We start from the raw sequence: 21,787 nt of genomic DNA, 5'->3' as shown, positions 1-21,787 counted from the left end.
GTTGTTTCAGAAAGTGTCTCAGTACACCATTATAGTCCAGGCCACCGATATGGAGGGCAGCCTGAACTTCGGCCTGTCTAACACCGCCACGGCCCTCATTAGCATCACTGACATCAACGATAACCCTCCTGAGCTGGACTCAAAAACAGTGAGTACCCTACAACTTACAGAGTGTTTACCATATAATGTGTTTTAATATATACGTAGACAACATTTTAACATATCATGGGTGTGCTACATGCACAAAACCTCTCTGAAAAGGATGCAATTAAAAGTGAAGATTGAAAATCAACTATATTTCATTCCGTATTGAAAGGTTTCTTTTAAAAATATAGTTGTGTAGGGTAAAAAAGGATCTAGTTGACTGATTACATAAATAATTAAAAGCATTTTTGTATTGCAAGTTTTCTGAAATGTTATGTTTAAATATGAGGTGGTATCTGATTAAATATGCACTAATTTGCATACTTTTCAGAACAGAAATCTGAACACTGGATAAAGCCAGATTCAAAATTCTTATTTCATTTTGTTGACAACTTTTACAGAGGGAATTTTGGAAATCTTTTTATCACTCCATAAATCAGGAATTGCTGTCTACAGCAAGAAAAATAAATTTTTTACCATGTGTCTAGGAATTAAATTTTGTTAAAAGAAAACAAATTCATAAACAAAACTCTCTGTAAAAAAAAACAAAACAAAACAAAAAAAAAAAGTTTCAAATATAGATAGAATTAAAATTGAAAAATTTGCTGCAGGCAAGTTCTGTTGAAGTTCTATACATTTTGAGAAACAGCCTTTAAAGGTATGTATTCAAATTGAAATCTACAGACACAAATAGATAAAGGTCAATAAAATGAACACTTAAAGTGTATTTTGGATATTTTCTCCCCACTAGTCTGAAACATTTATGAAAAACCAAACAGCTTTTAACCCAAAGTCTCAAAACTGACCAGTGCTTACAAAAACATGTTTTTGCCTGTAATGTCTTGCCTATATGATTATTTTACCCAGTATTTGTATTTGTGTCCTTATAAGAGTATCATTCTGCTAACATCAAATTCTATATAAAATATTTGCAATTGTAAGCCAGATTTCCATTTGTATGGCACTGAGAGTTGCTGCTCATGTAGAGTGTTCCAGATCAGTATGTCAGAGGTGCCATGATGATTAGGACGCTGCCTTGTAAGATTAGGTTTTGGAACAGAGCTCTGCCTGTTTGGACGCATCCACTCCTCTCATTACCTCGATTTCAGAATTCGAGCAGTGTCTTGATACTCATTTAATTCACACAATACTGTCTGACAGCTGGAGGAACTACTGGAGCTGTGAAACAAAGAGAGATTCACTAGGAGCAATGAATTCTGGGAGGTGATGAGGAAAAAGATGGAGTGAAATGGAGGGTGTAGGGAATGAGAGAGATGTGTGATCAGGTGCTCTCTCTCTCTCTCTTTCCCCCCCCCCCCCCCCCCCCCTCCCTCTCTCCTGTCCTAGTGCCAGTTCTGCCCCTTAGGAGACTGTAGTTTCTCTTCAGGCATCTGGCTTCAATCTCCTCTCATCCACTCTTTTTTTTCCTCCTTTCTCCTTCCGTACATCCTCCATCTCTTATTTTCTTTATCTCTATATCTCTACACCTCTCTTCCCACATTTACCAGTGTTTGTTTCTGTCAGCCTTCATCTCTGTCTCTCCTTCCTTCTTCGCTTAGCCATTTATCTCCTTCCCTCAATCCTTCTCTCTGGCTTTCGGTATCTATCTCTCTCTCCGTTTCCATTTATTTCCTGCTATCTGCCATCCCTCTTTTATCGCTCTCTCGCAGCGCTCATCTCTGGTGCCCTTGCGTTCTCTCTCTCATTAAGTAATATCCCCGGGCCTCTGCCACGCCGTCTGATGCTGAAGCATTCTGAATTATTTTGCACATTTTTTCTACCTGAAATATTTATTTGAAGGCCAAACGATAGTTAGTGAATCAGTATGACATCTATCATCTGGCATCAGACGGTCTTGCGCTTCATTTTAATTGGTGTCATTTTATTCTCAAATGTTGTTTTTGAGGACCAGATGCTTGTGGACAGGTCTGACAGGGGTATAGATGCCCATAGTGGAAGCCTCAAGAGTTTACAGGGTCAAGGTCAAAGGTTCTCCTTGGGGTCATGACCCAATGCCCCTCGCTCGAGCCAGAGCTGATGCTGCTCAGAGGAATGTTTATTTTGTTCATTTTCGAAACACAAATGAATGAAAATGAGAGATTTCTTTCACTCCATTAAAAGTCCATGTAACCAAAACTTTTATTTATTATTTATTTTAAAATTTAATAAATTTAATAAATTTTTTATTTTTTATTTTTTTATTTTTTTTATTTTATTTTAAGTATACTTACACATACAATTCAATACAATTCATACAATTCATACAATTTTAAGCTGAAATAAACATTAGTAAAACACCAACAACTTTTATTCCAGCTCAAAGACTAGAAGTAAGCTAAAATGGCATGTCTGTTTCAGTAAGTTCATTAAATTTTTTCAGTAAATTTTGATCATGTTTGCTTTTGTTTGGTTAGGTTTGGAGAGAGTTTAGTGTAGGTGGTGCGATATTTTCATACTTTTAGTGCTACTCACCATTTCATTTCCGAACTGCCATGATACATACAGTACAACAGCCAATGTGATAAAATGTTGCCAGATGTATATTAATATTTCCCAAATTAAACTGAATGCACTTTTAGCACCACTTCCTGGATATTTCACTTCGAAACTGTTGTGAAAAATGAAGAAGCAATGTAATATCAATTTGCAGAAATGTTGCCACATGCACGTATTTCCAATGAGCCTGGGTTGGGATTACTTTTTCACATTGTTTGTGTGTGTGTGAACTTTCAATGAATGGACAAAAAGGATTAGACAATATTAAAAATATCTTCAATTGTGTTCCAAAGATGAAAAAAAATAAATAAATAACTTTTATGGGTTTGGAATGACACGAGGATGAGTACTGTCAGTGGTGACCATTTTTATTTTTGGGTGAACTATCCCTTTAAGTGCAAGTAGAAGTTCAAAACTTGTTCGATTGACAGTTATTTTTAGTGGGAAAAGGATAATATTTAACAGAAACTTTAAAGTTGTTTAATGAGTATTCACAGCGAACAGCTTCAGATAGCTGCCGCAGCTGCTGTTTTCATCAAAGGTGAAGAGAGATCACACAATCACAGATTTTTAAGGGTGCTGACAGCTCAGTTAATCGCAGATTTAAATTAGGGTCTATCATCGCTTATGGTCCAGACTGAGATGGAGAGTTGGGATGAAGGGACATCTTTTCTGTGGCACCTCCCCTATGTAATACACACTAAGATGCTCTCATCCGTGCATTAGACACTTTCTCTGTCTGAATGAACTGTGAGGGCAAAACAGAGCGAAATTGAAAGCAAGATTAAAATCAAATGAACTCATTGCTCATCCACCCACTTGATTACTCTTGATACTTTCTGAAATTATCAAGTTTTGAAAGTTTTTTTTCCTTCATGCAGGCTTGAGCGCTCTGGCGCACACGTCCGTGTCCATCGCAGCGTCTGTAATTATACAGTGCAGCAGAAGAACAACTCCAGCGTTTGGGTTGTCTTGTCTTAGCTCAATGCGTATGACAGGTCCTAACAGAGCAAGTTAACCCAGATGACACCAGCAATTAAGTCCCACACTCGGCACATGCTCTCGCTTCCAATAACAAACACTTGTGTCACATATCACTGAGCCGAGAGAAAATTACCCACAACTGGTTTATGGCGGGCTCGCACGACCTGACACTTGCAAGAGGTTTGTTGATTCAGTCAGCGGTTTGTGAAAGACTTGCTGAATCTGTTTTTTAGAAATAGTAGGCCTACAATAGGAAGAAAGAGAACGAGCAAAAATATCAAACACCTTGATGGTGAGAGCACAGACAGCAAATTGACTTGCTCATAAGCGTATGAAATTCTTTACCACGTGCGTTGCTAGTTAAACGCAGACAAACATTCATTAAAGTAAAGCTTTAAAGCTGAGATTGTGAATGTCGGAATTAACTTCTCATCGACGCTTTATAGCTATAGGCTGTGGAATTGGGCTTGCGCTTCTTCCAATTGCATGCTTGTGACAGACGCAGACGCACACTGAAGCACATACGCACCATCTTTCGAGCAGAATTCATGAGTTATGTGCTAGAACTAATTTGTTTTGTTTTTCATCCATCCTCTCTCACTCTCTCTTGCTCTCTCATTCACCCACACAGACTGAGTCGAAGCAGGGTAGAAATGTTCTGTGATTATTTGCATTTGACAGAGGCATGAAGCAGTATACATCTTGCCGTAGGAGACCCTCAGAAACGTAAGCAAGCTAATTAAGCGAAATTGCTTGAGGGGGTGTAAACCTAGCAGATATATCGCTTCCAATTTGAAGACAGCCGTATGTTTTATTCATGCAAAAACCGCATGAATATGGAAAGAGCCATCGCTTCTGGAGAGTAAAGCAAAATAGTACTGCATTTTAAGAGATAACTGATCACTCTCTGTTTTGAAGCACATTGATGACTGTAATGGCAATTATAATGATGATAAAGATGATGGTGGTTTAGAAGATGATGATGAACACAGTGGACCTGAGAGTTCGTCAACCACGGGAAGTAGTATACCACAGGCTTTATCATTAATGCGAGGCACTAATGTTTATGAGCTGCAATGGTATGGATCTCTTATCTTTAGAATGCCATAAAATCACGTCTCTGTAGTCGTGTTTTTCATCTTGACTCAGTGTAGAGATTTTTGTTTTGTCTCTATTTTTACTTTCATATACTCTAAATTTCTCACCGCAGATGCAAGTTCTGTTTGTTTATCGTTATTTTTTACAGAAGCCCAAGAATACATTTATAAGCATCAACATTTTTGATATTATTGTGATTAGTTATAATCATTCAATAAGTATATCATAAATACATTGATTTAGGGTTGGTTTACTGTAACTTTTTAAGTCAAAAGAAAGTACAACTCAGCAAAATGTGCTTTAGGGCTTCTGTGATTATTTATTTAAGTAAAAATGTGAAAAAATCAACAAACCAAAGAAACTTTATGTTTTATATGGTCTATTCTTTTTTTTTTCTTTGAGACTGAGCTGTTTACAAAAATGCAAATGTAAACTCTTGACTGAAGTGAGATTTAAAAATAAAATAATATTGGGCAACACGCTCAGCCTGTCATTAAATATAAATAATGTTACTAGCAATGAATATCTTTAGCTCTTCCAACTGACTTGCCTGACTTGAATGGAAATGTACTGAATATTGATGAAAGACATAAATCCATTATTCCTCTAATTAATTCATTGCTGTCACAGATCATTTCTGTCTCAAGTACAATCAAACTAGCACATCTAATATGGTGCCTATGAGATACTCAAATTTGTAATGAGTTATTTCTTTACATATATTTAAAGAGGATGTGGCTCAAATTTTGCCCTTGGTTCCAAAACACCAAGAGAAAGGAAGAAAAATTAATTTTCTTTGTCTATCCTCTGAATTTCTTCCCACTTCCCCCCACAATAATCCACAAATCATAAACAAGTATCGCTTTCCTTCCCTCTTCTATTTGACAGCACACACACACGTACCGTGCCTTCACACACACATACACACAATTTCAAAATCTTATTGAACTAGCCTCCAGAGGATTTTTTTTTTTTTTCAAACTGGAAGCGGTAGCCTATAGAAAAAGCATACTCTAATTTTGCACAGATCAATCAGTCACTCAATCATGTCTTCTACTGTCCTGTCCTCTACTGGTCTCTTGCACCCTGTCCTGGAAGGGACACAGCACATTTGTTTGATCTCAACAGAGTGTTTTTTTGCTTATCAGTAAATGCAGCTGTGCATCCAAGACAGCGTGCAGTCGGAAAGACGGGACAGCCCTGTGATGTTTTCATCACTACAGCCAGTAGATATTACTGTCTCTCTATCATTCTCTCCTTTTGATGATTTCAACCAACAAACCATGAAAATAAACCACCATTTACTGTATTTTAAGTAGCTGGTGTATATATGTAAGCATCTTTGCCAGTGTTGGGGAGTTTCTAAGTATATAATAAAAAATAATAAACAATAATAAAAAAAAAAATCATTTCATTTCATGATACTTAATATGCTACTTTTTCCAGTGAGTAACATTTGTAATAATAAAAAACTCAGGCATTAATCAAACCCAATCCTCTAACATGTTCGTTAGTTTAATTTGGATTATTCAGTTAAATGAACAGTTCAAAAATTCATAGCTTTGTCATGCCTTGTGGAAAGTGCGCTATGGGCGTTCCGAGTTCGAATCCCAACTCAAGGACCTTTCCCAATCCCGTCCCCCTCTCTCTCTCACTTCCCATCAGCGCTGATCTGTCCTATCATAATAAAGGCAAAAAAATTAAATAAATAAACATATAAAAAAAACAAAGCTTTTTACATCGTTTTAGAAATTTAGAAGCTTATTAATTGCACTGGGTGTAAATTTATCGTTAATATGGTAGAAAATGAAATAAACTTTCTTTTAAAGTACCTTTTTTAGTAGCTTGATGTGTAGCTAACTTCTTAAGAATATATAGTTTGCTTGTTAGTGGATTGTAGTGAACTTTTTAACTACCTACTTTAAAGGGGTCATCCGATGCTACATGCACTTTTACAAGTTGTTTGAACTGAAATGTATGTTGGCAGTGTGTGTACACAACCACCCTATAATGATAAAAATCCACCCAGATGTAGACAAGAATGACTCCTAAGCGATTGAGGTGTTTTGTTGTTGGATGTAATAATGAACGTAGCAGTAGTCATTTACTCCCGACTTCAGAGCCACTGAAGACGCAGTGGATAACATTTGTTTCTGAAGGGAATGCACCCCTGATATACATAAATGCATTTATGTTTGCACAAATCATTTGTGATCCAGCTTCTCCTACAGAAGAAGTGAATATAAAGTTTTGTAATGAATCTTTGCAAATTGCATTTCCTAATAATGTGCTAATTAGAAATAAACAAAACTAACTCAAATAAAGTAAACAGTTCCTCAGAGAGCAGCTCAGAAGAGAGGGGCGGAGTCAACATAGCTAATTAACATTTCAAGGAAAATGCTACAAAACAAGAAATTTTAACCAAACTATGTTACAGACTTCTCATTAGGACCCTAAAGAATCATATCAACTTATGGAAAATGGACATCGGATGACCCCTTTTAAAATAACTTAGTCCTTATTAGTATAGCAGCTTTTGTTACTATCTGGTAGTGTAGCAACTATAAAAAAAAAAATAAAAAAAAAACTTTAAACCTTGGTAACCACAAATGAATCATGGTTTTACTACACTAACCATAGTTTTACATAGTAAAACTGTGGTTATACAACTGGCACTCAATTCGCCAAAAAATAAAAATAAAAAAAAGAAAGAAAAAAAACATGGTTACTATATTTTTACTATAAAAAAAAACCTTGGTTAATTTTCGTAAGGGTTGTTAGTATGTTTGCAGCATTAAGCATTTGAACTAGTTTCGTCATTGCTTTAAGAATACCTTGTTAGTCCTTATTAGTATTGTAGCTTTAGTAGCAAACTATTTTACGAATATCTAATTAGTTTGTGTTTGCTTGTTAGTAGCTGTTAGTGTTGCTAAATAAATTTTGCTAACTACTTTAAATATAGCTTATTAGTTATAATTAGTATAGTAGCTTTCATTAGTACCTTGTAGTGTGGCAAAATGCATTATCAAGTAGCTAACTACTTTAAGAATAGCTAATTAGTTCATATTAGTATAGTATCTGTTGTTAGTAGCTTGTAGTGTACCTGACTTTTTAGAGTAGCAAGGAGCTTGATTGTAGTGAAAATATTTTAAATAATGAGTGGCTTTAATCTTAAGAAGCTACACTTAAAAGTAAATAGCCTCCACTGCAGCACAGGTCTCTACTGAGCATGTAGCAGTGTGTATTTGGCTGTAGTCTCTGCTGCATGGTGATGCCATTACTGTAAACAGCATCTGGCGGACACACTTCATAACCCCTTTAAACAGCAGATTACTCAGCTGTAATGAGCTTGTGTTTGTGTGCTACAGCTTGCCGCACATTTGCACCTTGGGCTGTGGGTATAGCTAGTAGACTGTGATATTCTTTCAAGAGCCGCACGTGTAACAAATGAGATCCAAAACTTACCCCAACACTGTCTGTAATGCCAACTTGAACTACTGAGATACTCGGAAGCAGTCCCAAAAAACTGAGGGGTCCAAGAATTAAGCCCTCAAGGAACTGTTTGGTAATAACCCATGAACCATTACCATTGTGCCTTGAGCAGGACACTGAACTGTAGGTTCCTTAAAGTCAATTGTCCCTGTAATAGATTGGCCCTAATTATTCCCAAGTATTTGGTATCCCAATATGTATGAATTCCATTGCAGTAGAATATTTTTTTTTTTTTTTTTTTTTTTTTTTTTTCATTTTTTTTTTTTTTTTTTGAAATTTGTGCAATTAACTTTTGAATCAGTTGGTCCAATTTTGTAGTGAGTGTTTAAATTTTGTTTTGTTTTGTTTGTGCATTTATCACTGTCTGAATACATTTTGAACACTCTAAATTTTACTGTATAAAAAACACTCACAAAACACTCGTAAGTTTACTGTATGCTTAAAAAACATATGTTTGTTTTAAAATAATTTTAGCGCGTCATTTTATTTGTGTCTTCTCTTGCTCTTAGTTCCAAGGAGAGGTCCCAGAGAATGCTGTGGGTGTGGTGGTGGCCAATTTGACAGTCAGAGACAAGGACCAGCCTCATACACCAAATTGGAATGCCGTCTATAGGATTACTGGAGGAGATGCGATGGGCCATTTCGCTATACGCACTGATGAGGTCACCAATGACGGCAAGGTCATAGTGGTTAAGGTAGGTGTATCCAGTTGGTTACTTTGTCAAACATTATTTGTGGTTCTCAGGCTACTGATCTTTTGATTTTTAACTCTGCATACTCAATTATTCAACACTCTCATCCACTGTACGGTATGTCCTCTGTCTTCAGACACGAAAGAGCTTTACCTGGCTTTAGAAATGCATCATTTCCACTTAGAAATTAATGAGAAATCAAAAAACCTTTCCTCAGCATATCTCAGTGCTATTCATATTAAAACCTTTGCAATTTAACAAATGGTAAAAAAAAAAAATAATAATAATAATAATAATAATACTTTAAATTGCTAAAACAATGATAATGCAAGAAGCAGGAGATTGCAACCCAACACAGGTAAATTGTTCACAGGTAAACTGAAAAAAAAAAAAAAAAATCTATGATGCATAATCTTAGCCTTTACTGCTCTAATATTAAAGTGTTTGGCCATTTGCATGGTGTGTGTGAGAGAGAGTGATATAAGCCTTCGGCAAAAATGTATTTCAGTCTTTTTGGAAGTGTTACACAGCTTTCAGGGTCACATGCGGTTCGGCACACCACATTTCTAACCACAGAACAGCTGATCCTCTCAAGCTCATCTCCTCGTCAACTCCTCCTAACCTCATTTTCTGTTCCTCTTCTAACACTTTTGGAGTCTCATTCAACCTGACAGTGAAGAGTTAGTTTAATGTCTTATTGAAATGGGTTTTACTGTTTCATTGAATGGCTTCATTGAATCAAAAAAGCCTCTTGCTCATGTTACCAGATCTAAAATCACCTTCCTATTATCAGAGCACAATCAAGTTGAAATCTGAAGGAACTTTTGTGTTTGTGTGCATACGTGTAGCCGGTCGACTATGAGAGGAATGACGCCTTCACGCTGATGGTGGTGGTGTCGAACCAAGCTCACCTGGCCAGCGGGATCCCCTCCTCGCCGTCCTCCTCTGCTGCTGTTTCCATCAAAGTACTGGACGTCAACGAGGCCCCCGTCTTTCCTTCCAACCCTAAAATCATCCGTTTTGAAGAGGGGGTGCCTGCTGACACCACCCTCGCAACTTTTGCTGCACTGGATCCAGACCGCTTCATCCAGCAGACTATCAGGTAGAGAGGAATGACAGCAGGTGCTTGTGTCTGTCTGTTATAAATTCGGGATGTCAATCTTTCTGAGTGACCGTAAATGTCAATCATTTATATTTTTACTTGCTCAAACACACACATAGGTCAGTGACAAAGTGAGTCTACAATGATAAAAAGGAAAAAAAATAAATAAATTAAGGTCACTCCATAGATGACAGGTTATTATTAATATTCACTTAATTTTCAAGTTGTTTTTATACATTTTTTACAAATATTTATACCTTTTTCAGTCAAAAAGTCTGATTAAATAACTCAATGTCAAGTGATGTAACCAACGTCATACGTTTTTCTTACACACTAAATGCACTGAAGCGTAGGCTATATATCCTAATTATTCTTTAAAAAAAAAAAAAAAAAAAAACATTTTTTTAATATTTTTTGTTATGATGATAATGACCTCAGGAGTTAGAAGTCCACTCTGTTATATAATTTCCTGTTTTATGGCTTTCTACATGATTGTTACACCACACAGAGTTTTTAAAACATTAACAGTGTTTTAAATAATAATAATAATGTTGTTATTGTTATTATTATTATTATTATCATTATGTAGGTTTTTATTTTTTGCAGTTACAGTTGATTAGGCCCTTCAAAAAAATTAAATGTATTTTTATTCACATATTAAATATGTATATCATGGATGTATAGTCCAGTCATTAATGTAATTTTACTGACTTATTTAGAACAAAAGATTCAGCGTCACATTATTGACCTACATATTAGTGCACAATTATACACCGTATTTGTGTGAAAACTTTTTTTGTTTTATTTATGTCACATAACAACAATACTTTTAATTAAATGCTTTTAAATAATTTCGGTCCGGAGTCTTATTGAATGATCGATTGAGTCAGCAGTTGTTATTGTTAATTTAGATAAAGCGCTCATTAGCTGAGTGACACACATGAATAGCAAATCAAGATGTCTGCCACATAAAGTCTAGTATATTCTACCCACTCTTCTCGCGTTTAAATTTTCAGCTGAATCATTCTTGAGTTTTAAAATCCCCATAAATCAATGAGGGCTTTATTTGACTAGTGAGTTTAAGAGCCATTTTTATAGAAACCAGGCTTAAAACAAATCCATCACTCCCGGGTGCAGGTCAGCTTCTGACTTTGTAAGTGAGCGTCAGAAGTACATGCAATTTCCATACATATAAGTGCTTAATTTTCAAGTTGTTGTATGTCAAGTGATGTAGCACATATCGTTCGCACCATTAGCACCCCAGGAGCAGCTAAATGCTTTTAATTGACTCTCTCCCGTTCTAGTCCCTTGGTTGTGCCTGGGTTGCCAAGCAACAGGGTGAAAGGTCGTTGAGTAATGAGCCGAGCCATTCCCCACACTGCTGCTTCCATTGTGTCTCTCCCTCTCTCTCTATCAGTCGTTCACGCTTGATCTCTCTTGATTTCTTTTTTTCATGACTCAGAAGTGTGCGGGCAACATGCCAGCTTGAAGTATCGATCCAAAGTTTGCCTCACTGCACGTTCACTCACACACTTGGGGACCTTCACTAGACTTGCTCCATAGATCACTGTGTGCGAGGAACGGTTCGATCAATACGGTCCACACTGTGGCGCTCTCGCTCTCTGAATCTATCAATGTTATAGGCTCAAATAAGTCACAGGAAAGTGCTTAGCAAACAAAAGACCCTGACAAACAAACAAACAAACAAAAAGATGCAGTGTGGGCTTGATTATTAGCAATACCGAAATAATTTGCGCTAATAATCGAACACCAGTAGCGAATCGATACAGTGGCATTCTTACCAACTTTTGAGACCTGGTCTGGCAGATGAATAGGCTGTAACTGTTTTAAAATTCAGTGTTTTGGATTAATAGCACGGAAGCCTGATACATTACCCAATAATATATAGAAGAAAGATTATGTGTCACATCTGTGATTTGATTGAGTGTAAATGTTTCCACATTTCTCTGTGCAGATCCATTGATCAGAACAGAGCCCGTGCTGTGACTGAATGAGGGACATATCTTAATAATCCACATGCTATATCCTCATAACAGACTAAATATGATTTTAACGGCATTTAAATGGATTGATGATCTCAAAGTTCTACATTATTACCCTCAGCCATACTGTTACAGCATAAATTATGATTGAATGTTGAGCTCTATGGCCGAGTCTTACGGATGCTTATGGATTTTTATCCAGAGTAATCTGATGAACAAATGCTTTTGGCCTTCAGGTACTCCAAACTGTCAGATCCAGCCAACTGGCTGAAAATCAACAGGACCAATGGAAGGATTACCACCACGGCGGTGCTGGACCGCGAATCGCCATATATGAAGAAAAACGTGTATGAAGCGACATTTTTGGCTGTAGACAATGGTAAGAATGTAGGGGGTATTGGAAAGTTTGAACAAAATCAACACTTTGAGTGTCGATGCTGTGTATGGCGAAAAAATGGATTTAAACGATTGGGTAGGTCAGTTTGGAGAGAAGTTGGTTAGCCTGAACTTAATTTGTCCCACGGAGCCAAAAAGCTGTTCTCAGCCTATCGATTCATAACCTATCAGCACTGGGGCGTTTTTCAAATCTGATTGGATTTCATTTTCATGCTCTATTCAACCAAGAAGGTGTTCCAACAAAGCTGCTGTCCAATCGCAGTTGATTTGCCTGCCCATTTTTACACAGACTTTCCTAAATAGACAGACTAATTGCTTAACACCATCAAAAAACATCAGCAAGAGTTGGTAAGAAAAGGACAAATGCTAAACCCATATTTAATGTAGTCTAGGTTGTGTTGTTTTAACTCACTTAGTTTTGCTCATGGTTTTTGAGGATGAGGGACTGATAAATGTGTGAATAGTTTTTTATTATTATGATTATTATTATTATTTATTTACAGGAACTGTTCAACAACCAGTTCACTAAAATAAATTGGAGCATCGAATGAAAGAAAGTGGATAGTTGAACGAACTGATTTATTGAATGAATCAGATTTTTAAAAGATGCTTCTGAGGAAGAATCATTTAGGGCAAACTGATTTATTAAGATGACTCAAGACTTTCCAATGCTACATATGAAAAATAAGGTTGTTAAGGACAAACTGATTTTCTGCAATAAATCAAACTATCCAATTCTACACAGGTAAAAAAGGGGAGGGGGGGGACTATTTAGAACAGACTGATTTTTTGGAATTAATCTGACTTTCCAAAATCAGATGATCTAAATGAACCAATTCCAATTGAAACTGAACTGAATTTATCTAAATGAAACCAAATCAATCCACTAAAATAAGTTGTTGATGATTTAGGCGAGCGTGTTTGATTCAGAAAGGAGATGTATATTACTGTTTATTTGCCTGTTTATTTTTCGTCAGAAGCTGAAACTGCTTAACATAGGGTATTGCATCAAAAGCTCAGAAAACTTTAGGGGAGGTTGGTATGATTAGGAAATTGACCAATCCATCTGCCTGTCTTGGTGTGTTTTTCCCAAATGTTTTCAAAGGTGTCCGTAGTGGCAGGCCTTGTCAGGACAAAGTCTTGCAGTTGATACAGATGTCCAGGGTTGACGGATTGTATTATCGGACCTTCTAATAACAGAATTTGACAGAATCAATCTTTATAATATCTAGCCTGTTACTCAGTCAGAGCTTTGGGAATGATACCATGCCATGTCTTCCACAAATGTCCCTCGTCTGTGATGGCAGATTGTGTTTTGAGAGTGTGTAGGTATATATCTAACCTCTGTTTTTTGTCTTTGATTCACACACAGCCGTAGGGAGTAGATATGTCTGTTTCTTCAGGCAAAGTTATTACACATATCTGTCCTGGGAGAGAGCCCAGCTCTATTAAAGGGAAAACAGCTGTGTGAAATATTTATGTGCAGTTATCTTTTCTTATATCTGACAGAACTGAGAGTTTTCAGGACGAATACATAAACTTTACGACCCTAACCCCTGACTGTCGTTATCCTCTTTCTGTCTCTTAGGTTCCCCTCCTGCCACAGGAACTGGTACTGTCCAGATTTATTTGATAGATGTGAATGACAACGTGCCTGTCTTAGTTCCTCAAGAGGCTCTGGTCTGCGAGAGGTCACGACACGGGTATCCAGTCAACATCACAGCCTCCGATTTAGATTCAGAGCCCAACGCTGGCCCGTATGTCTTTGAGCTGCCCTCTTACCCCTCTTCTGCCCGCCGTAACTGGACCATTTCACGCCTGAATGGTTAGACTCGGATTTTACATATTACAAATTCAAAGTATTCAAGGCTTTTACCATTTCAACAGGTCATTGTAACTTCAGCTAATGCGTTTCCTTCAGGATAATACATCTAACATTATTAATAGTGGATAGAAAAAAGATTTGCTGTTAATATGTAAATATAGTTTCCAAAAATATCCAAATATTTAATTTTCTATCTCTTTCTAGGTAATTATGCCCAGTTGAAACTCCGGATCCCGTACCTGGAGGCAGGCATGTACAGAGTTCCCATTTTAGTTTCCGACTCGGGAAACCCTCCCCTGTCCAACACCTCTGTCTTGAAGGTGAAGGTGTGTCCCTGTGATGAAAACGGAGACTGTACTGTGCTCGGGGCAGTGACTGTGGCCGGGCTGGGAACCGGGGCCATCATCACCATTCTCATCTGTATCATTATACTGCTCAGTAAGTGATGGATGGATTAGCGTGCAGATTGATGGTTTGATTTATAAATGAATAGATGATTAAATCAGAGAATGCAACAAAATCAAATCTCCACAACATCAGTAAATTATGATTAATAACCTTTCAACATGTCATTTAATTTTTGATTATTCATTTTCAGTCAACATTTTCTCAGCTTTATAAACCTCCTAACAAAGTCTCCTTAGAAATATGTACAGGACTATTCCCATCCAGTGCATGTGCCATCTAAAAATTTTAATGCGACTTCCAAAAACTATCATATATTAAATTATATTATAAACTTCCAGAGAAATATTTTATATTATATTATATTATATTATATTATATTATATTATATTATATTATATTATATTATATTATATTATATTATATTATATTATATTATATTCAGAATCCTGAAAAATATTTTTACAGTTTCCACGAAAATATCTATGCCATCGCAAGAATAAATTATATTTAGGATTAAATATTAAACTGTTGCTTCACTGTATTTCTAAACATATTAATGCAGCCTTGGTGAGAATAAGAGATTTTTCAAAAATCTTACAGTGTACTGTACCAGTAGACTTACACATCTAAGCTTATATATACTATATAAAAGTGCATCAGAAAGTGTTTCGTTTTTTTTAGATCATGACTTATCTTGCCTAAGGCACTAAATACATCTGGAACGCCACTGGTGCCTTGTCAAAATTAAAAGATAGGTGCGTGACGCCCCTGTATGTTTGTTTTTTAGGTATGGTTCTGTTCTTTGTGGTGTGGGTGAAGCGAAGGGAGAAGGAGCGTCAGACGAAGCCCTTATTGATCGACCCTGAGGATGACGTCAGAGATAATATCCTGAAGTATGATGAAGAGGGAGGAGGAGAGGAAGATCAGGTCAGTGTCACACACGTCAGGCTGTTATCGATTTTCGAGTCAAGGCTGTTTCGAAGTTTGCAATAGTTTGCTGCTTTTTCGTAAGTTGCAAGAGCATTTCTGACCTTGTTTCAGACGTGACCTGATATATTTTTATTTCTGTTGCAGGACTATGATCTGAGTCAGCTGCAGCAGCCCGAGTCTCTAGATCACATAATGAGCAAGCCTGCAGGTGTGCGGAGAGTGGACGAGAGACCCGTTATCCTAGAATCTCAGTACCCTGTCCGGCCCACGGTGCCACACCCAGGGGACATCGGGGAGTTCATCATTGACGTATGCTCCCTCTGTTTCTTATCATGAAGATAATCTAGTTAGACCTCAAGTTCAGCTAATGCCTGCAGAGGGGCACAGGAAGGAAATACAGTTTTAATTTGAAAGCGAGATTGGAAAGCCATACTTAAAGAGGTCATAACAATTTTCTTTCCTGATGTCTACTTACAATCATAGTTTATTTCGGTAGAAATCATTCAAAAATTGTTTTTCATCAACAAATTGAGAAAGAAAAAGTTCTAAATCATTTCTGCAAAAAATAACTAAATAAGTGGAACTCAGAGAAGAAAATGTATTGTGTTCTAACAAAATGTGGCAACACTTTACTTAAATGTATAATGCATTATAAAAGTCTGTTAAGTGTATTAATTATAACAAGATATAATGAAATACAAAGCACATTATGAATAATTATAATGCATTATACCCTTTAACAACCCTTAATGATGTAATATACATATATAAAGTCTTACGGAAAATGTATAATTCTGTGCTGAAAAGTGACGAACAAAGTGTGACGTATTAAAATAATCAACAATCTTGTTAGATGTAAACCTCAGCTACACTTTCCCAAACTTGCACTGCTTTAAGATATGCAGAGTAGCAGGTGCTACATACAAGCATAAACAGCATAATTTATAGTATTTATGAATTTTAATTAGCTTTTTCTGATATTTTCGGTTTCCATTTGTTTGTTTTGTACCTTTGTTGTGTGCTTTTGTTGTTTTTATTACTTTCATTATTTCAATATTTCTATTTAAATATATTATTTTTTTTTATTTCAGTTTTAGTTTTTGTCACTTTAGCACTTTCAATTAGTTTCCAAGTCAACATTTCAAAAGTTTTTGATTTAATATTTATATTTGAATATATTTTCTTTCAACTTTAGTTCAGTCGCCAAAAACAATTTTAATGGTTGGATGGACAGACATGTGTTCATCTGATCTGCCTGATGTGAGAAAAAAAAGCACAAAATGAGTCATTTTTGCAGCTTAGTTTACAGCGTGTTTTCATAGTGCATCAAGGTCTTTCATCTCAAACGATCAAGGAAAATTTGATTCCTCCTGATGTGACCCCTTTAAGCACTTTCCAGCAGCAGCTTTCAGAGCATTTTGTATGCGTCTGTTCCAGCAGCCTCATCTCACGTTCTCTTCTTCTCTCTTATTAGGGTCTGCGTGCGGCGGATAATGACCCCACTGCTCCTCCCTACGACTCCCTGCTGGTGTTTGACTACGAGGGCAGCGGCTCCACAGCGGGCTCCGTTAGCTCCCTGGACTCCTCCAGTTCTGGAGAACAGGATTACGACTACCTCAATGACTGGGGTCCTCGCTTCAAAAAGCTGGCAGACCTCTACGGAGGAGGGGGAGAGGACTAAAGGTGGGAACTCGAGGAAGACGGAGGGGAACGGAGAGGGACAATTGGCTTCTCGGATGTTTTATCGAGAAGTCACACGCCAAGCCTCCAATTGGGCTGATTATCTCTCAACTAAAGTTCCTCTGCACGCTACGGAGGCATCGAGAGGGGAGGATATTGCCCTGCAGCCTGCTCTGGACCTTTGCTGCAATCCACAAGTATTTTACGGCTTTTTACAATATTTCGCGTTGTGGTTTCTTCAGTGTTGTTTTGTCACTCCTCTCGGACCACCTAGAGGCTCAAGATGGAATCGAGTTGCGACAACGAATTCTCGGCGTGCGGGAATAAAAAAGAAAAAAAACGAGTGCGCACGCTCGTTTTTTCGTTCGCTTTATCACTAAAGAGAGTTCCACACACACTTTTTCTCTCAACTTGAATTTCAGTAGAACAGAAGCACTGTTGTTGATAAAGTGCCTTTTGTGGTGTGTTTTGTATCGGACTCCTGCAATCTCAGGGTCGGTTGCCATTTTGAAAAGTTTCTTCTGTTGGACACACACTCCCCCGTTCCTGTCTGCTCCTCTCGACTACCTTTTGCTTTCCTTTCATCCCTGCATTACCGGTGCAGAACGCCTCTTTGACTACTATGTGGAAAACAAACAAAGGAAACAGAGAATGATTTGTCAAGACTTTTGTTGATAAACACAGGACTCATTTTCCATTCAGAAATCTCATTCTCCCTTGAGAAATTGGAGCGTATGAAGTACAGTGATCCAATTCGAAAAATCATATTTTATTTTTTTTTTCACTTGACCGACCACGACCATATAATGTTATGTTGTGTAATGGTTGTGTAAAAAAATCAAGGTCTTTATTTTAAAAGAAGAAAAAATATTACTGGAGAATGCCTTTTAGCTCATATTCTTGCCTGCCTTGTACGATTTTGTGTTGCGTTTCTGAATTGTAAAGGTAATTTAGGCATGACAAGTTGCCAGACAGCGAGACTAAAAGTGATGGCTGAAGAAACCCGACTCTACAAGGATTGCATCATAAGAAACCTTCTTTTTTGTCTTGAACATTCCCCTTTTCTAACTTTATAAGTTGATTAAAATATTATACGTGCATGACTTCTTTCAAAACAATGTCTCAAATCTCTCGCACTTGTTCCTCTGTGGTCAGAATGTGAAAAGTAGTTGGCAAAGAATATACACCATACAGAATAAATATAATCTGAAAAAAAAATAAAAAACAAACAAAAAAAGATTCAAAATGTTTAAAATGCTGTAAAATACTTATTTTTGAAGTATTATTTGAAACATTTGCTGCTCTTCAAGCTCCAAGTCGGGCTAAATGACAGTGTCTGGGCCTATTTGGATTTTAATTGTGCGTGAATGTGTGTGAGTGTGTGTTTGTCTATATCCTGTAGGATTTTTAAATTCTCTTTTTATATGTTTGTATTTTTCTCTTAGGTTTTATGTTTATTCTTTGGTTATGAGAAATGCAGCAGCATTCGTTTTGTCTTGTCGTGCTGAAGAAAGTCTGTCTTGTACGTTCTGTCCCTGGATAAGGGTCTAAACCTGCATTGCAGAGAAGCTTACAATCATGCCTGCTCCACCATTCAGTGTAACTGATTTCTCTTTCCATTCATCTCAAATATTGGATGTGCTTTAGAGAATAAACAATCACATTTAAAAAAAAAAGAAAAAAAAAAAGAAAAGAAAAATGGAAAATTCTCAAGTCTCTGTCCTGTTCATAATAGGTTCATGTCTCTTTTCTTCTCTCTCATACTTCCATGTTTCTTTCAGCAGCTTGTCATAATGTTTTCTGGGCAAGAGTGTGCATTGCATTATGCCATCAAGTGACAATTGAATTAAGCTGATATATCCAGTATGGGATTTCTGATTAAGCCATAAAATCAGGCCATTTTAAAATGGCAGTGTGATTATCTTTAGAACTTCTGGATTTCCATGCATTACCATTAAATTAACATTGACTTAACATAACTTTGGATGACTGCTCCTCCTACACATTTGCCTTCAGAAGCATTAATAATGAAGCACTCTGTCCAGTGTTGACAACACTTATCTGACAGAAAGTTTCCTAGATTTTTCACATGTATTTAAATGAGCCATGAAGTTCTTTCCCACGACCAAGTGAAAGGTCAGTGTACTCAGAGGGCATATGGCATAATTAAAACATAAGGCCCACCACTAATGACGAATCTCTGGGAGTGGATTAAAGCTTAAGACCATGAAAATGTATGAAATTACAATTGGGTAATGAGATTAAAAATGTTATAAAAGTTAATACTTTATCTCTCTTTAAAAAAAAAAAATAAAGTCCACATTTATATGATTTTTGTTTTATGCTTTATTAGGACTATCAATCAGTTTAACATTATAATTGCATTAATTTCTTGCTATATTGGCAAATTTGCAAATAATTGCATATAAATATTTGCTGAGAAAAACAAAGATAAAAGTTAATATTTCCATATCATAAACCTATCATCTTGCAATCTATGTTGCAGTGGAGTTTGTCCATATGTCCAGGGTACACTTAGGGATCATCTACTCAGGACATGGTCTTGTATACCACCTACAATATTTTTTAATTGTTAGTCTATGTTAAATTGCGTAAGACAATTTTTGCCTGCTGCGTCGCAACTTGCTGTTTTTAAAGCATCATTTTAAAGCACATTTTCAAGTCACGTTGTCACAATAAAAACACTTCCATTAAAAATGAAGGGAAAGACAAGGGAGTTTGGTTTGGACTCTCTAACCTCTAACGCATGCCAAGGCTCTTTTGGTTTTGATCTCATTTATAAACCTCTTTCCCATTTTAAAGACAGATACTTACTGACAGTTTATCAGTGCTCTTCCATTTGTTTCAATCAGTACAACTCCAGCTCGCAGCATCCCTCTCTCTCTCTGCATCTCTGTTACCCTTTGTATACTAATGGTGAACATTTTTTGTTTTATCTATTCTTCATGTACCAAAACTGTGTATGAGTATCTCTCTGCGGTTTCAATAAGTCAGCACACAGAAAGAGTGAGCCGAGACACCAGAGAGAGTGAGAGCTGTAGGGGATTGGAACTCTCTGCGGCCGTGTCTATCAATTAGTGCTCTGATTAATCCCTTGCTTTAATCTCATCAAGCAGAACCCTGCTAATTACCCACAGACGAGAAGAGAGAGGGATGAAGAAAGAGCAAAACTATAAGAGCATGTGTCATTAGATGCAAGAAGGAGTGGTAATAGAGGAAAAGAGGGAGGAGAGGAAAGAGGGGAGCGATCATACGAGATGGCATCTATCTTTGGGGTGAGATGTTGAAAATTTATGGCTCTCTTTTGTGGAACACAAAATTTTGAATAATGTACTGTACAGGCTTAAGTTTAAGCCATGTTTTGTACAATTTAATGGACTAAAGTAGGACTAAAGTGACTCTAGTTGAGAATTGCAAATCTTCTAGTTGTACTAAAGTAAGGTCACTTCAGTTTAAAAAATGTTGTTTCTTGCACAGACCGATCGTTTTGTGTCTTTACACATCAATGTATCGTCACGAGCCACAGGGTTTAATTTGGTTTTGTTTGTGTGTTTTATGACTCTCAAAGCTGTGATTCCCATTCACTTACATTATAAGACTGACAGACTGCAACGGTTTGAGTTAAAAATCTCAGTTTGTGTACTGAAGAAACAAAGTCACCTACATCTTGGATGCCCTGGGGGTAAGCAGATAAACATCAAATTTTCATTTTTGGGTGAGTTATCCCTTAATAGCAGCTCTTGTTTTTAGTAAAGGAAAGTGTTTAAATGAAGCCAGCTATAAGATAAATTTTCTTCGTATAGTAAGTTCTCAGGCAGCCAAGCCATGGCGGCAGAAAAAATATAGTAAGGCACTGATGGATTGTTCTTTCGCAAATACAAACTTAACAGGTGGCTTGCAGCCAACACTGTGTGTGTTATTAATAAAGTTTGCCCTTTCAAATACACTTAAACATATTTTTCATCTACTCAGAATAGGCCTAGATTTCCAAGGCCATGAAAGAGAACAAATCAATTTGAAAATGATTTGGACAGAGTACATGTGCCTGCGAACATTATTGAATAGGGTGCCTTAATTGAATGTTTGCAGGTAAGTGCTGAGAGCATCCTGAGCAAACAAAATCACTCTACGACTATGCTTTGCTGACTCGCCTCTTCTATTGTGAGATGCAAGTCAACCACAGAAAGTGTTTCAGCTATGTAAATGAAATGAATACAAAGGAGCCTTGCAGTTTATTTGTCAGTTCCTGTTGTAATGGTCATCCATGTTTCACTAAACCATCATCCAGCATTATAAGTGCATAAACTGGGAAGTAAAATGTAATATTTCTTTAGCTCACTAATAGTAACTGCTGTAAACAATGGAGATAGCATGCCAGTCTTAGACACTAAATTATCGAACACAATTTACTTTGGCAACTGGTAAATGTTTTGCCAAAGTAGCATTGAGATGGGTCTAGTCACTACTAGGGTGATGTTTAAATCCTGATTCAGCAACATGACAATCCATACCAAAG

At 36.8% G+C, this 21,787-nt stretch overlaps 1 protein-coding gene across 3 annotated transcripts in view; it reads left to right on the top strand.

Moving 5' to 3' along the window:
• LOC109069640 (cadherin-4-like) overlaps nucleotides 1–18,468 on the top strand; it is a 225,409-nt gene extending 206,941 nt beyond the window's left edge. For all 3 annotated transcript variants that reach the window (XM_042734278.1, XM_042734277.1, XM_042734276.1), the window contains 9 exons: nucleotides 11–148; nucleotides 8,724–8,909; nucleotides 9,755–10,008; nucleotides 12,248–12,390; nucleotides 13,996–14,232; nucleotides 14,437–14,670; nucleotides 15,428–15,567; nucleotides 15,715–15,879; nucleotides 17,045–18,468. In XM_042734278.1, coding sequence (XP_042590212.1) covers nucleotides 11–148; nucleotides 8,724–8,909; nucleotides 9,755–10,008; nucleotides 12,248–12,390; nucleotides 13,996–14,232; nucleotides 14,437–14,670; nucleotides 15,428–15,567; nucleotides 15,715–15,879; nucleotides 17,045–17,251 — 1,704 coding nt within the window. In that variant the 3' untranslated portion in view covers nucleotides 17,252–18,468. The remainder of the gene's footprint in view (nucleotides 1–10; nucleotides 149–8,723; nucleotides 8,910–9,754; nucleotides 10,009–12,247; nucleotides 12,391–13,995; nucleotides 14,233–14,436; nucleotides 14,671–15,427; nucleotides 15,568–15,714; nucleotides 15,880–17,044) is intronic.
• Nucleotides 18,469–21,787: the final 3,319 nt, after the last annotated feature.

Source organism: Cyprinus carpio, chromosome B11 (genome assembly GCF_018340385.1).
Source record: "Cyprinus carpio isolate SPL01 chromosome B11, ASM1834038v1, whole genome shotgun sequence".
Classification (NCBI taxonomy): Eukaryota; Metazoa; Chordata; class Actinopteri; order Cypriniformes; family Cyprinidae; genus Cyprinus; species Cyprinus carpio.
The sequence above is the reverse complement of the archived record's forward strand: the minus strand, read 5'-3'. Positions and strand labels throughout refer to the sequence as shown.